General features: G+C 66.5%; 4 protein-coding genes across 4 annotated transcripts in view; 1 reads left to right on the forward strand and 3 right to left on the reverse strand.

Annotated features, from left to right (window-relative positions):
- CHLRE_03g145827v5 (uncharacterized protein) overlaps positions 1-2907 on the reverse strand; it is a 15363-nt gene extending 12456 nt beyond the window's left edge. The window contains exons 1-5 of the mRNA XM_043060432.1: positions 2105-2907; positions 1905-2024; positions 1546-1738; positions 900-1106; positions 58-183 (exon numbers count right to left, since the gene is read on the reverse strand). Coding sequence (XP_042925561.1) covers positions 58-183; positions 900-1106; positions 1546-1738; positions 1905-2024; positions 2105-2236 — 778 coding nt within the window. The 5' untranslated portion in view covers positions 2237-2907. The remainder of the gene's footprint in view (positions 1-57; positions 184-899; positions 1107-1545; positions 1739-1904; positions 2025-2104) is intronic.
- A 340-nt stretch (positions 2908-3247) lies between these two features.
- On the forward strand, positions 3248-6489 carry CHLRE_03g145847v5 (uncharacterized protein). Its single transcript, XM_043060433.1, has 2 exons — positions 3248-3539; positions 3862-6489. Exons 1-2 carry the CDS (start codon positions 3483-3485, stop codon positions 5605-5607), a joined length of 1803 nt encoding a protein of 600 aa, XP_042925562.1. The 5' UTR covers positions 3248-3482; the 3' UTR covers positions 5608-6489.
- A 16-nt stretch (positions 6490-6505) lies between these two features.
- Positions 6506-11267, reverse strand: CHLRE_03g145867v5 (uncharacterized protein). Its single transcript, XM_043060434.1, has 9 exons — positions 11128-11267; positions 10946-11045; positions 10615-10832; positions 9960-10312; positions 9320-9616; positions 9033-9104; positions 8686-8868; positions 7855-8496; positions 6506-7704 (listed from the first exon to the last, which is right to left on the reverse strand). The coding sequence occupies exons 1-9, from the start codon at positions 11177-11179 to the stop codon at positions 6991-6993; spliced, it is 2631 nt and encodes an 876-aa protein (XP_042925563.1). The 5' UTR covers positions 11180-11267; the 3' UTR covers positions 6506-6990.
- Positions 11268-11385: 118 nt separating this feature from the next.
- Positions 11386-13233, reverse strand: part of CHLRE_03g145887v5 (uncharacterized protein) — a 3207-nt gene continuing 1359 nt past the window's right edge. Inside the window, exons 4-6 of the mRNA XM_043060435.1 lie at positions 12982-13129; positions 12445-12582; positions 11386-12015 (exon numbers count right to left, since the gene is read on the reverse strand). Coding sequence (XP_042925564.1) covers positions 11914-12015; positions 12445-12582; positions 12982-13129 — 388 coding nt within the window. The 3' untranslated portion in view covers positions 11386-11913. The remainder of the gene's footprint in view (positions 12016-12444; positions 12583-12981; positions 13130-13233) is intronic.

Raw genomic sequence — 13233 nt, forward strand, 5'->3', positions numbered from 1 at the left:
CTCAGCTCCCCTCCCCTCCCCTCCCCTCCCCTCCCCTCCCCTCCCCTCCCCACTCGCCATTGCCGTCGTCGTCCACGCCGTTGCCGGGGATCTCGCCGGGGTTGGTCCACAGCTGGCCCTGGAGGTCGGGGTGGGTCAGGTCGCAGCCCGTGTCGATGACCGCCACCACCACATCGCTGACGCCTGTGTGTGGGGGGAGGCACGTGCCCGTGCCGGCAATTCCACGTGGACGTCAGGATTTGGGTGACGGTACGGCATGCCGAAGGTGGGTGATGGGTGCAGCAAATGGATGCAATCTCACATTCCAGAGTCCTCCCCAACAAGCCCCTCCGCCGGCCCGGCCCCCCAGCTGCTCGCCAGCGGGGCGCGAGCGGCCTCACGAGCGGCCGCTGCAGAGCCCATGTCCCGCCTCCTGTCCACTGCAGACACGTGCCGCAGCGGGCGCGGCTCCCGCCCGCCTGCCTGCCTGCCGGCCGGCCGGCCGGCCGGCTAGCCCGCTACTGCTGTTACTGCTCCCTGCAGCGTCTGCCGTGCTCCTCTCAGCCGCGCCGCTGGCAGTAGCTGACAACCCCAGCAGCTTCAAGCTTTAATGGACACTACGGACGGTACATAGCTCCTGCCCTCTGTACCGGTGAGCTGCTCACACCCGCCGCTCCTCACCAGTCTCCCGTGCCCGCTCCCGTACCCGCAAACCTGGCCCCATTAGCCCCTCTGCCTGTCCCGCTACCACAAGCCTCCCGCCTCCCGCCCCCCTCGCCACTCCCATGCGGCCACGCCCCCTAACGACCCCCCGCCCCACCCCCTTTTAGCGACCCCCCCACCCCTCTTTTTGCCCCCTCCCCACCCTCTTTCTGCACCCCCCCCCTTCCCCAACCCCCTTTCGCAACCCCCCTCCCCACCCTTGGTGATGTTCCAGGCGTCCGCCGTGTGCACGATGGGGCGCTGCCATATGTCGTCATCGCTCAGCGGCGCCGAGTCGTCCAGCAGGCGCCGCGTGAAGCCCGGCAGCGAGCGCAGCAGGCGCAGCGCGGGCGGCCTGGGGCCGCCCAACGGGTCGTTGGGGGGCGGCTGGCTGCCTTTGAGGTCCCGGAGCAGATTCGCCAGGTCTGCAGGGTGCGAGGAGGAGGAAGGGGTGGAGGAGGTCAATGACGAGGTATGCGAGGAGGAGGCGGTGGAGGTGGTGGTGGTGGAGGAGACCATGGCGGCGGTGGAAGAGGCGGGTGTGGAGGAGGCGGAGTGGCGGGCGGATTGGGGCTTGCTTACGTGCCAGTGCCATCAGCGGTGTGAGTGCACTTCGGGCGCAGGGCGTTTGGCCATTAGTCAGGTGCACGAGCGCAGGAGCGCGGGCAGGCCATACAGGTAATGAGTTGGTCGAGGCGGGAATTGGAGTTGTGTACAATTCCTGGACCTGGCTTGGGCGTGCCAGTCGCAGCCATCATGACCATGTGGGGCATTGCGGCATAGGCTCCCCCCAGCCCGACACACACGCCCGTGCACAGACCAGTCCGCCCGCCCCCGCCGGTTACACTCCAGTACCCCACTCACCCGGCTGGCTCTCGATGATCTTCCGCACCTCTGCTAACACCTTTGGATCCTCAAAGGTGACCACCTGGATCCCCGAGCTGCCCAGGAAAGCCTCCTCGATGTAATCGTACAACAGGGGCGGCACTAAACTTTTGACCGTTTTCCCCACGGTCGTGAAGTCTACAAGGAGGCGGTTCACCCCGTCGTCCGTGGACTGCACGGTTGCATGTCGAGTTGGGGAGAGCGAGGAGGAGGTGGAAGGTTGGTTATGAGAGCAGGTCGGGTCAGGAGGTGCTCAGGGAGAGCAGGCAGCGGTGGCAGGTATAGCGGCGGGGGCTGGGCACAAGACCACGCCCCTCACACCAACCCGTGCTACGTACCGTGCTTTTGTTTTGCCCACAGCCGTGCAATACGCAAACTGGAGGCACCACTGCTACCAGCACGATGCAGGACACCACCAGGAAAACGCCAATCCAGAAGAAACACCCGCCCGCGAGGAACTGCGTAGGGGATGGGCATGCGGACAACGGGCTAAGCATCATACGCATCATAGATATGTGCATGCATCATTGTAACGTACCCAATACTTGATGGGAGTCCGCACAGGCTTCGTCTTCTCTAATGCTTCCTTTTCCTTCTCCATTCGGTCCACTGCAGACATTTCATAAGGCGGCCTTTCTTGGCCACCATATAGAAGCTGTGTATCAGCCATGGATGCGGCGCTAGCTAAAAGGCAGCGGGTTTAGAGTCCCCGAGCCTCAGGGAGGAGTCATAGTGGCTCTTCCCAGTCTTTAACGCGCGATTGTAATTCGATTTGGTCTTCTAAAACTGGACTGTTAAAGACGGCTCCTAGGCTCGAGATGGACGTTGTGCGCCAGAGAGTGAGACGCGTCAAACCCTGCTTTGTTCAAAATTCTAGGTAGTGGGCGTGCCCTGAACAAACGTGCAACTGTGCAGCAAATAACTGGCACTCAAACTTGACCACCTTCTGGTGGGCGCATGCAAAGTCCCTTCACATTCCGGGCCAAGGCTCTGACGTACCAAACCAAGATAACAGCACCTAGCAGAAAGCATTGCTTTACCACGAGAGACCTAGCCAAGGGACTCCATCGCCTTCCCGCCAGTGTTGCTGGCACGGAAACCTTCTCCCCGCTGCTCACCCTCCTGCACCCCCGCGCTCACCCTTGCTCCCTTGCTTCCTTGCAGTCCCGCAACTGAGACCTTATGAGCTACACAAAGTCCCATCCCACTGCAATCCAACCTGCACTGTAACGGTTATACTTCGACTGCTGCTCACAAGTCGTAATCAAGGTCGTAATCTGTACCGGCCCAATGTTCGGTCCTTGGTGAACGGTGCGCGACCAGTCAAGCAGCTCATTGATCCTCTTCAAGTTTAATGGGGTATGGACACAATTTCGTTAAAAAGTGGTGACGCACGCATGCACAGTCTTAGGAAGCTCTCGGCACACCCTGGCATTCATGCGGTCAGGTCTTGGGTGCCTTTAATGGTGCTTGCCGCCACATGTGTCTATACAACCGTCTGGATATTCCACCTCGGTTTGTGACGGAGCGTGTCTTGTGTCTGTGTGCGTCTGTGTGTTGGGGGGGGGGAGAGCCTTGGGGAGAGCCAGTGGAGGGGGATTGCCAGCAGCATGCATGTCCGATTGGCCATTTGGCCGACCGCAGCCCATCAGCTTTCTGGCTTGTTGTTGAACGGCGACTAATGCAGTTTGACTATGCGTATTGAGTTCCGCGCTACGCTTTTATTACTGAACTCGCTGTCAATTGCTCCCAAATGCCAAAGCGCACCAGGAGGCGCACCTAAAAATCTCGCTGGGTCACAAAATCCAAGTCTCTAGGCAAGCTACAACACGCCTGTTGGGCTGAGCGGGGCCCCTGCCGTGCGGACGCGCCGCTGTCCTTCCCGCCAACGGGCCCGCCTCCTCGGTCTGCCAGGAATGGCGAGGGGCGCCGTCCATGCCGCACGGTCTGCACCCGTAGCACGCGCACCTCCGGTAGGTTCTTCAGGGTCCCAAAGGTTTTGGTTATTTAGGGGCAGCGGACTGTGGGCGGGCGGGCGCTGGCGGGCGGCGGGGGGCGGGCGGCGGGGTCGTGGGGTGGTGGGGTTACTGTGGAGGGCGATGTTGCAGCATGGGCCGCGGCGGTTCTTCCCAGGGGTGCAACTCGGGTACACACAAGCTTCTTTGTTTGTGCGGGGTATGGCAGCAACACTGGAGTTGCTTTGCTGCAGACGGGGTATTGTATCCGCACCTGTGCACGAGAGCGGCAGCGAACACCCGCAGCCTCTTCACACGCCCCATAACCCTCTTGCCGCAGCGCATATCGCGGCTTGAACGCATATCCGATCGGCTGGCGCCAGTTCTGCGTCTGCTGGCCCGTCTGCTGCAACTGCTGCTGCGGCTGCCAGCCTCCCTTGGGTTGCTGTTCTGGAGCAGTTCCCCGCTCAAGGCGGCCTCGGCGCCGCCACCGCCAGCACCAGAATGCGATCAAAACCTACATGACTCACAGCCGCTGCCTCAGCAACAACGGCCAGAGCCGCAGCAGCCGCAGCAGGGTCCAGCGGGGGTATCGGCTGACCCGCCTCCGGAAGGACAGTCCCCGGCGGCAGCTGCAGCAGCAGTAGCAACGGTGGTGGCCGGAGCAGCGGCAGCAGCAAGCGAGCCCGGCAGCGACCCAGATCCCACTTGCTCGGCATCGGTCAGGGGGGACTCCCGTGGCTCAGCGGATGATGCCGGTGGTGCCGATACCTCTTCTGCTGCGACCGTCGGGAGCGACGGCACAGCGCAGACAGAGCCGGCACTGAGCGTTGCTCCCACTAGCGCGGAGTGTCAGGAGCCGCCAGAAGGCGGCGGCGGCGCAGCCGCCTCCGGTGGTGATGCCAGCGCCGATGTCGGTGCCGGTCCCTGTGCCGGGGCTGGTGCTAGTGCCGGTGCGGGTGCGAGTGCGGGTGGCGGGGGTGGCGGCGGCGGCAAGCGCGGGAGGCGCAAGAGCCCCGAGCCGCCCCAGCAGGGATTGTCAAAGGAGCAGCGGCGGGCCGAGGCGATCGCGGCGGCGCTGATTCGAGAGGAGGAGGCGAAGAAAGCGGCCAAAGCGGCGGCGGAGGCGCGGCGGGCGGAGAAGGAAACCTTGCGGCGGCAGGAGCGGGCAGCAAGGGAGTTCGAGGAGCGGCGGAGGCGGGAGGCGGAGGAGGCGGCGGAGGAGGCTGCAGAGAGGGCGAAGAGGGCGGCTCTGGCCCGGGCGAAGGCGCGTGTGGCGGCGGCGCGGCGGCGGGCGGAGGAGGAGGTGGTGGCGGCACGGCTGGCGGAGCGGGAGGCAGCTGCCGTGCACGAACCGTGGATGGATGTGGCAGGAGGTGGCAGAGGCGGTGGAGGCGGAGGCGGCGGGCTGCGTGCACGTCTGGCGAGCGCCGGCAGCGGCGGCGGCATCGCGACCGACAGCTCCCTGCGGGAGGCGGCGCCCATCACCACCGCCCTGGCGGCCGCGGCTGCTGCAAACGCGGCGGCGGCAGCAGAGGCAGCGCAGTCCGCTGCGGGTGCTGGTACTGCTGCTACTGCCGCTGCAACGCGGCAGCAGCAGTCAGCGGGAGTCCCCGGCGCCTGGGCGCAGGCGGCAGCTCAAGCCCAAGATCGGGGCCGGGTCGGCGCCAGCAGCAGCAGCTCGCAGTTGCAGTCGGCACGCGCCTCGGCCGCCCCGTCTGCAGGCGCCGGCCCCTCGGCGCCTGTGTCGCTCTTCCGCTGGCTGCTTGCCCGCGTTTGGCCTGGAGCTGACGACGGCAAGGCGGCCGCAGTGTCAGACTGTGACGATGGGGCATGCGGCGGCGCCGGCGAGGACGACGACGGGGACGGGCTGGATGAGACGCTGTGCGTGGTGTGCCTGGATTTCGAGCGCGTGGCGCTGACGCTGCCCTGCGCGCACGTGGTCACGTGCGGGCGCTGCATGGAGGGCATCCGGCGCCGCGCCAACGCCTGTCCCATCTGCCGCAGCCCCATTGAGGAGGTGCAGGAGCTGCCGCCGGGCTCGGCGGAGGCGGCGGGCGGCGCGTTCTGGGCGGGGCAGCGGTAGTGGGCGGCGGGCGGGCAGCGGTGGGCGGTGGGTGTGTGGCGTGGCCGCAGGGGGAGGCAGGCGAAGGCGGGGCAATGAACTTCGTCAGGTTTGAGGAGAGGATACGAGGGGATTGACTGAGTGTGAACTGCGAGACCCTCGACTCTGGCTTGGGGTAAGTAAACCGGTGAGAGATAGACAGGGTATACCCACGATGGAGGAGCAGGATGAGACGGTGGATGCTGGGGTAGGAGGAGGTTGGGACATGATGTTGGGGCCTGGCGTGGGAAGGAAGATCACATGTTGGATTGCCCAACCTGGAACCCAAGCTGCCGGGAGGGTGCCGCGGTAGAGGGTTTGGACCATGGGTGTCGAATCATGGCCGCAGGAGAGGGCGGGAGACGCCAGAGGACGCGAGGCAGATAAAAGCCTAATCAGACGGGGGGAACAATTCCGCACAGTAGTAGCCATGACATCTTGGGTGACGTAACGTGAGGAGGAGGAGTGATACCCTATTTATGACAGGATGGAGGTGCAGGACCGAGGAGGAACGCTGGGTTAGGTACTGGGTAGGCGCGTGTGAGTGCCGTATGTAGAAAGCTCGTGTGTTACTGTAGTACTGTCGATAGGGCTGTAGGAAAGCACACGAGGTCAGGGTAGGTGGAATACCGCATATGTACGAGCCTTGAACTGAGTAAGTCATAGGTCAGGGTTTTAGGCTTTCAATTTGAGTTTGCCGGTGCAGGACGCACACAGGAGGCAGGGCCAGCACATTGCCATCCCATGGTGATGCATAGGCGTGGTGGTGCAGCTGGCGCCGCTAGACAGCGCTAGGGGCAGTAGGGCCGCCCACAATGCGCTCATAGAACGGTGTCACCTGCGTACAGAGGCACTTCGCTGGAGGTTGGCGGCTCCAACTCCGCATGCCGTGTTACAAGCCGAGCCAGAAGCCCAGAAGGCCAGAAATAAACAGCCCGCTGCGCGCAATGCACTGCAGTCCACCGCGCCCTCGAGCGGTAACGACTGCCATCCTGCCGTCGCTGCCAACTGCCGCGCAACACCAGCACCGCCAGCGCCACTGCCACACTGCCACGAAACTGCAGCTTTCATCGCTACTAATGAAGGCTGCACCGGGGAGCTGCGAATGCCTGCTTCAACCCCACGGTCTCGCGCACCTGACCACCTAGCTACCCTCGCGCTCCGCCTGCCGCTAACCCGCAGCAGTGCAGGTCGCACGCTAACCCGCGGCAGTGCCTTACCAAAACAGTTGCGCGCCAGCCTTCCCCAATATTGTCCCCGGGACCGGGTCCTATCGCGGTAACACAATACAGTAACGCTTCATTTCGTTACGGCGCGAGTGCCGTCGGCCCTGGTCCCCCAAGCAACTCAGCGGATGCGCCCCGCCTACAGACCCACAACCGGGCCGGTGTCGCCAAGCGCCGCCAGTAGCCGCGGCGGCACCGCGCCCCGCCGGCCCGCATTGGACAGGTTGCCCAGCAGCTCACCCAGCCGCCGCCGCTCGCGCTCCGCCGCCGCCGCCGCCGCCGGTCCCGCCGATTCCGCCTCCGCCACCGGCGGCGGCACGTCCACCAGCGACAGCACCGCCTTGAGCTCGCGCTCCTCCACCGCCTCCGGCCAACGCGACAGCGTCAGCGCCAGCCGCATGGCACCGCGCTCCGACAGCCCCATGCGCCGCCGCAGCTCCGCCGCCGCCACAGCGTCGTGCTGCGCCGCCGCCAGGCCTGCGTCGCCGCCACCTCCGGCGGCGGCGCCGCCGCCGAGGCTCCGCTGCGTCAGCTCGAACAGCCGCCGCACCAGGTCACCGTCCGCCGCCTTGGCGCGCTCCGGGCTGCCGTACAGAATGACGTTGGTGATTTCGCGGATGGTGTCGCGCGTGCCGCGCGCCGCCACCGCCGCTGACGTCTTGTCTAGCTGGTCGCGGTACGACAGAGCCGCCGCCGCCAGGTCGGTCAGGCTGTCGCGCGGCGCGGCGGCGGCGCCACTGCCAGAGGCCACGGGTGGCGGCGCGGCCGCCAGGGTTGCCACGTGGGGGTTGATGAGGTCAAAGAGGCGCGCGGCGAAGGGCAGCGACACGGGGTCTGATGCGGTGTAGCCGACCTGTGAGCATGGGGCCAGCGCCGGTTCAGGCGGGGAAGTGGGTAAAGAGACAGCGGGGCGGGACAGCGGACTGCCATTCACTCTGTAACACCAGGATTGCTATCCTCCACACTGCCGCCAAATTACATACGGCACAGCACACACACGAACCTTGGCAAGCGACCGCAGCACCCGCGCCAGCAGCGCCGGCGAGCACGCGTCCCGCGGCGCCGCCAGCGCGCCCGCCCAGCCCGCCTCCTCCGCCTCCACGCGCCGCGTCAGCGCTGCCGAGTCGTAGCTGGAGCCGCGTGCACGTGCGTAGTGCGACTCACGTGCCCGTGGATCCAGAACCACGGGACCGCCTAGGTCATCTGGGTCAGTGACGGCAGCGGCGGCGGCGGCCGCCGCCGCCGCCGTCTCATCCACGACCGCCAGTGAGGCGCCGGCGGTGGCGGAGCCGCCGTCCACGGCGCCGCCAGGCGCCGCCGCCGGTGCCGCCGCCGGCTGGCCGTCGGGTCCGGGCACCCATGCACGGGCCATCAGCTGCCGTACCAGTCTGTCGTACACGCTGCGGCGGCGCACGCCGGACTCCGCTGCCAGGATGGCCAGGCGCGCCAGCAGCGGCGCCGGCAAGCTGGACAGCTGCGCCGCCGACAGCAGCGCCGTCAAGGCGGCGGCGGTGGCGGCGCCGCCGCTGGCGGCGGCGGGCGCCGCTAGGTCGAGGCGGGCGAAGGCGGCGGCCAGGCGCTTGAGGTCGTGTGGGTCCACGCGCAGGGAGCGGCCGGAGGAAGCGGTCAGGTGCGCGGCGGCGGCCTGCATCGTCGAGGAGGAGGAGGCGGAGAAGGAGGGCGCAAGGCGGGTGTCAGACGGGATCCATGTGGCGAAGTCGATCAGGTAAGGCCGGATGCCACAACCGGGGGGCGAGGCGATTTTGGCTACCCCCCGGCATACCCATACCGGTGCCCACCATCCCAAACACCCCACACGCGCGCACGCACGCACCTGCATGAGGCCCTCGTGCCGGTGCCCCGCCGCCGCCAGCGCCGCCAGCAGTTGCGCCAGTGAGCCCGCCGTGAAGTCGCGCAGCACCACTCGCGGCCGGTCGTCGTACAGGTAGCGGCTGCGGCCGCCGCGGGCGGCGCTGGCGGCGGAGCGGATCACGCGCGGGCGCGGGCGGGGCCAGGCCTGTAGGGGTGTGTGGGGGCACCGCAAGCAGCAGGTCGGGGCAGCCCATCGCAGCACCGCGTGCGTACAGACAGGATACGTTAGTCCCCCGGTCAGCCGGATCCTGACTCGGCCCCCGCTACGCCAGCAGTGCTAGCTGGCATGTCCCGCCCTCGGGGCCGCACCTGCCAGCCGCGGATGGTCTGGTACATGTAGGTGGCTCGCGGCGTGAGCGGGCCAGTGGTGGGGTCGTGCGCCTGCGGTACGGCGGGGCGCGGCGGGGCGCGGGCGCGGTGCGTTGTGGCGTTTTGGTTTCGAGGCAAGGGCGGGCTGATGCATCAGGTCCAACACGGCAGCGGCAGGCGACAGGAACGCTGCCCACCGTGCGCCCACGACCCCAGGCACAACCTAACACATCCAATAGCACCTTCAACCTCCGCCACCCCGTGCCCTGCCCCACCCAGGGCCGCACCTGCAGCTGCGACGCGATGCGCGCCTCCGCCGCCTCCGCCACCACATCCAGTGCGGCGGCGTCCTTCACCTCGCAGCTCGCGAACGCCCACGCCAGCTTCACGGCAGATCGCGGGTCCAGCCAGGGCCGGTCCGCCGCCAGCGCCGCGGCAGAGGCGGCGGCAGCCACCTCGTCCGCCGCCGGCGCCACGGCACCCGAGGAGGGGGAGGAGATGGAGGAGGGGGAGGACGGCTGCGGCAGGGCGGGGGTGGCGGACAGGTCGGCGGGGCGGCTGGCCACCAGATGCCGCGCCACCTCCTGCGGACAGGGGAAGAGAGGCGAGCGGGGAGAGGTGAGGGGCGTACTCAGCGCCCAGCCCAAAGTGACCCAGGGTAGCCAGGAGGCGGAGAGGGAAGTGGTGGGAGGCATGACGAGGGGATGGCCGCGAGGGTGTGCAGCGAAGCGTGTGTGTGTTTTGGGGACTCGGGGTGGAGTGCCAGTGGCCGCTGGGGTATCATGCGCCCGCACACGTCCATCAGGGGATAGCCTGGTGTATATCCATCATCCCCCAAACACCCGAGTATCCACCGCATACCCGCCGTACACCCTCGCCACATGCCCCCGCCCCGGCACACGCTCCCGCACGCGGCACCCGCCTCACCTGCAGCGCCCGCCGGACCGGCTCTCGCACGCTCTGCGGCCCGGCGCTCGCCGCCGCCGCCAGGCCCCAAGCCGCCGTCGCCAGATCCGTCATAGCCATTCCCCCCGCCCCACTCCCAGCCCCCGCCGCCGCCGCCGCCCCACTCGCGCCCTTGAGCCGCTGCGGCAGCACCTCACACGCCGCCGCCAGCGCCTGCGGGTGCGGGTGGCGGGCCGCGCCCAGCGCCCACAGCGCCCTCGCCAGCTGCTGGTCGGAGCAGGCGGGAGCCAGGGCGGCGAGGCGGGAGCCCAGCGCGTCAAGCAGCGAGCGGGCCAGGTCGGCGGAGGAGGAGGGGCTGGAGGCGTAGGCGGCGCCTGTGTGTGTGTGTGTGTGTGTGTGTGTGTGTGTGTGTGTGTGTGTGTACGGCGGGGTGGGCGGGTGGGTGGGCCAGGTGTGTACCGGCGTGTCCAGGCCATCTCAGCGTTTTGGAGTCTCTGAGACTCTGACAGGCCAAGCTTGAGGCCGACCCTGATTCCAGGCGTGGCGCCACCAATGCCCTGCTGGCCCGCCAGCTGTGCTGCATGGGCTCTGACACAATGACACTGGCCCTGTTACCTGACCTCAGGCACAGCGCCCCGTTCCCCTGCCCCAGCCAGCCCCAGCAGCGGCGCCTCACCCCTCCGCCCTTTGCGCCGCTGGTACTGCAGCATCCGCGGCACCCGTTGCATGGTGCGGGTGACTTGCTCCGGGTCAAACCAGGCGGAATAGCGCAGCACCGGCACGGCGGCATGCTCCAGCGCGGTGGCCGACGACAGCAGCGCGTTGATGTGGTTTGTGTCCACCGGCTGAATCAAGTTATACTGATGCGCATATCGCCGCGAATGGCGCAGCCAGCTGCCCAGACTACAAGCAAGGGAGCAATCGATCGGCGAAGTCAGTGTGACGCTTTACGCGTGCAGCTCGTTGATTGAACCATAATGCAGATACTAAGAATAATCGGGGCTTACCTGGGCATTCCCGCTGGCGCACTGGTGCTGCACTCCTCTCCCGACAGCACCCCGGGATCGACGCCACTATTAATAGCACTGGACGCAGGCTGGAGCGATCCTGCTGAGCGAGCAACACACGCGCGTTAGGCATCGCCCTGACTCCGGCATCAGCACGCACATCATCTTTGCTTGTCCCTTACCCCTGCTGCCACGCCCCAGCCGAGCTAACAAAGACAGAGATAGCTGTCTCATTGTAGCGTAGTTCACGGGTTTGTATCCACCTAGCCTTACTACAAAGCCATGGCAAAAAACTGCGACTTGCGACGATGCGAGTGTTCAGGACCTGCCACGCTACAGTGTGTAATTTCAAATAGAAAATTGGGCTGGGGAACGGTGTCTGCTGGTGGGCAGTCACTGGCGGTGGATGGCGATACACAATGTTGGCACGCACGGTGGGGCAATACGAAACATTAACAAATCAGCATGCTCGCGCCATATTATTCAGTATAGCATATGCTGACAACACGAGCAGAATGCCACGAGCCATTGACAGCCGCCTGCCGCAAATGGCAAGGCCTCTGCACTCAGACGTACTCTTGTCTGGACCACCTAGCCCCAGGCCGCACCCCTACATTTGCCCGCTTCACATGCAAACGCAAACCACAAAGCTGTACCCCCTGCACCAACCGTAACCTCTATCTCAGCCCTGCTCCATCAAAACACCGGCTACTGCCTATGCGCCGCGTCCTGAAACCATCCAAACACACAGCCTCAACACTCGGACCCCCATCATGGGCCCACCAGCGCTCCCGCACCACACTGCGCCAACCGCAATGCCACTGCACTCGCCCCCCCCCACATCTCACACTTACGCCACACCAAGGACATCCACGCTTGACCAGCCACACATCACACACCGGACACCAACAGCCGCTCTCACACAACATTTACACACGTTTCCAACACACACGCCGCACCTCTCAGCATTACGCCGAGTTGGCGACTGTCTGGCCGCGGCCCTGCTCGATGAGCCGCACCACGGAGGCGCCGCCCATGTACAGCCCCACCAGCGGGATGGCCAGCAGCGCCTGAGGTGTGTGTGTGTGTGTGTGTGTGTGTGTGTGTGTGTGTGTGTGTGTGTGTGTGTGTGTGCGCGGGCGGGTGTTACATTTATGATTGATTAAGGGCGGGCTACATTCGTGCTTAATTAAGAAGAAGCCGGGTTGTAGCCATGCAAGGGGGGGGAACAGAGGGCCGGTTGCGTGTGTACGTGTGTGTGGCCGCACAGTGACAGTGGCCAGACACGCCCTGCCATGTGCGCTCATCCATCCCACACGCCCCCCTCCGCTGCACCTCGCCGCCTCCCTCACAACCGAACCCTGCCCCCTGCCCCCGCACAGGCAGGACGTCTGAGCAAGGCATGGTGTGCCCGGCACGCTTGTCGTCTGCCTGCTCCACCCGCAGCCCCCACCCACCAGCCCCACAGCCCCACCCCGACACCCCTGCGCTGCTCCCACCTGCGTGAAGGGGTCTGTGGAGGGCGTGAGCACCGCCGCCGCCACCGTGGAGCCCACCACCACGTAGCGCCAGATGGAGAACATCTGCTCGCTGGTCACGATGCCCAGCTGGCCCAGCATCACCTGCAGCACAGGCACCTGCGGAGTGGAGGGGGGGAGGAGGGGGGAGGAGGGGGAGAAGGAGGGGGCGGTGGGGGGGCCAGGTGGGGGACAGCTTCAGGCATGTCGCGTGGCCGAGCTGCGGTGCGGGAGGCCCGCCACAGGCCCTGCGGCCTGGAGGCAGACCCAATGGCTTGGCCGGGCAGCCGGCGGAGCCAAGTGCACCGGGGTCCGCGTGACCCGCAACTCATCGCCCCGCCCCCGGCCGGCTCTTGCCCCCTGCCTCACTCCGCCAACTTCCACCACCCCCAGCCTGCCCTCCCCCTGCCCCCTCACGGGACCAACCGCCCCACCTTGTAACTCCCTTGGCCCAGCCCCACCCCGTCCTCCACCCCACCGGCCCCACCCCACCCCACCCTGCGCCCCACCCCGCCGCACCTGGAACGACAGGCCGGTGGACAGCATGAGCACCAGCACGAACTCAAAGTACTGGTCGATGCTCCACAGGCTCTCCACCGCGCCGTCCGCGTAGCTCACAAAGAAGTTGAGTGCGGCCGGCGTCAGCACCTCATAGCTGAACAGCAGCCTGGGGTGGGGTGCATGTGTGTGTGTGGTGTTGAAGGCCGGGCGGGAGTGCGGCAAGCGGGCGTGCAGGTCAGCACTTGAGGTGCACAGCGGAACGCGTCGTCG

The sequence above is a fragment of the Chlamydomonas reinhardtii genome, chromosome 3 (assembly GCF_000002595.2).
Source record: "Chlamydomonas reinhardtii strain CC-503 cw92 mt+ chromosome 3, whole genome shotgun sequence".
In the NCBI taxonomy this organism is placed as follows: domain Eukaryota; kingdom Viridiplantae; phylum Chlorophyta; class Chlorophyceae; order Chlamydomonadales; family Chlamydomonadaceae; genus Chlamydomonas; species Chlamydomonas reinhardtii.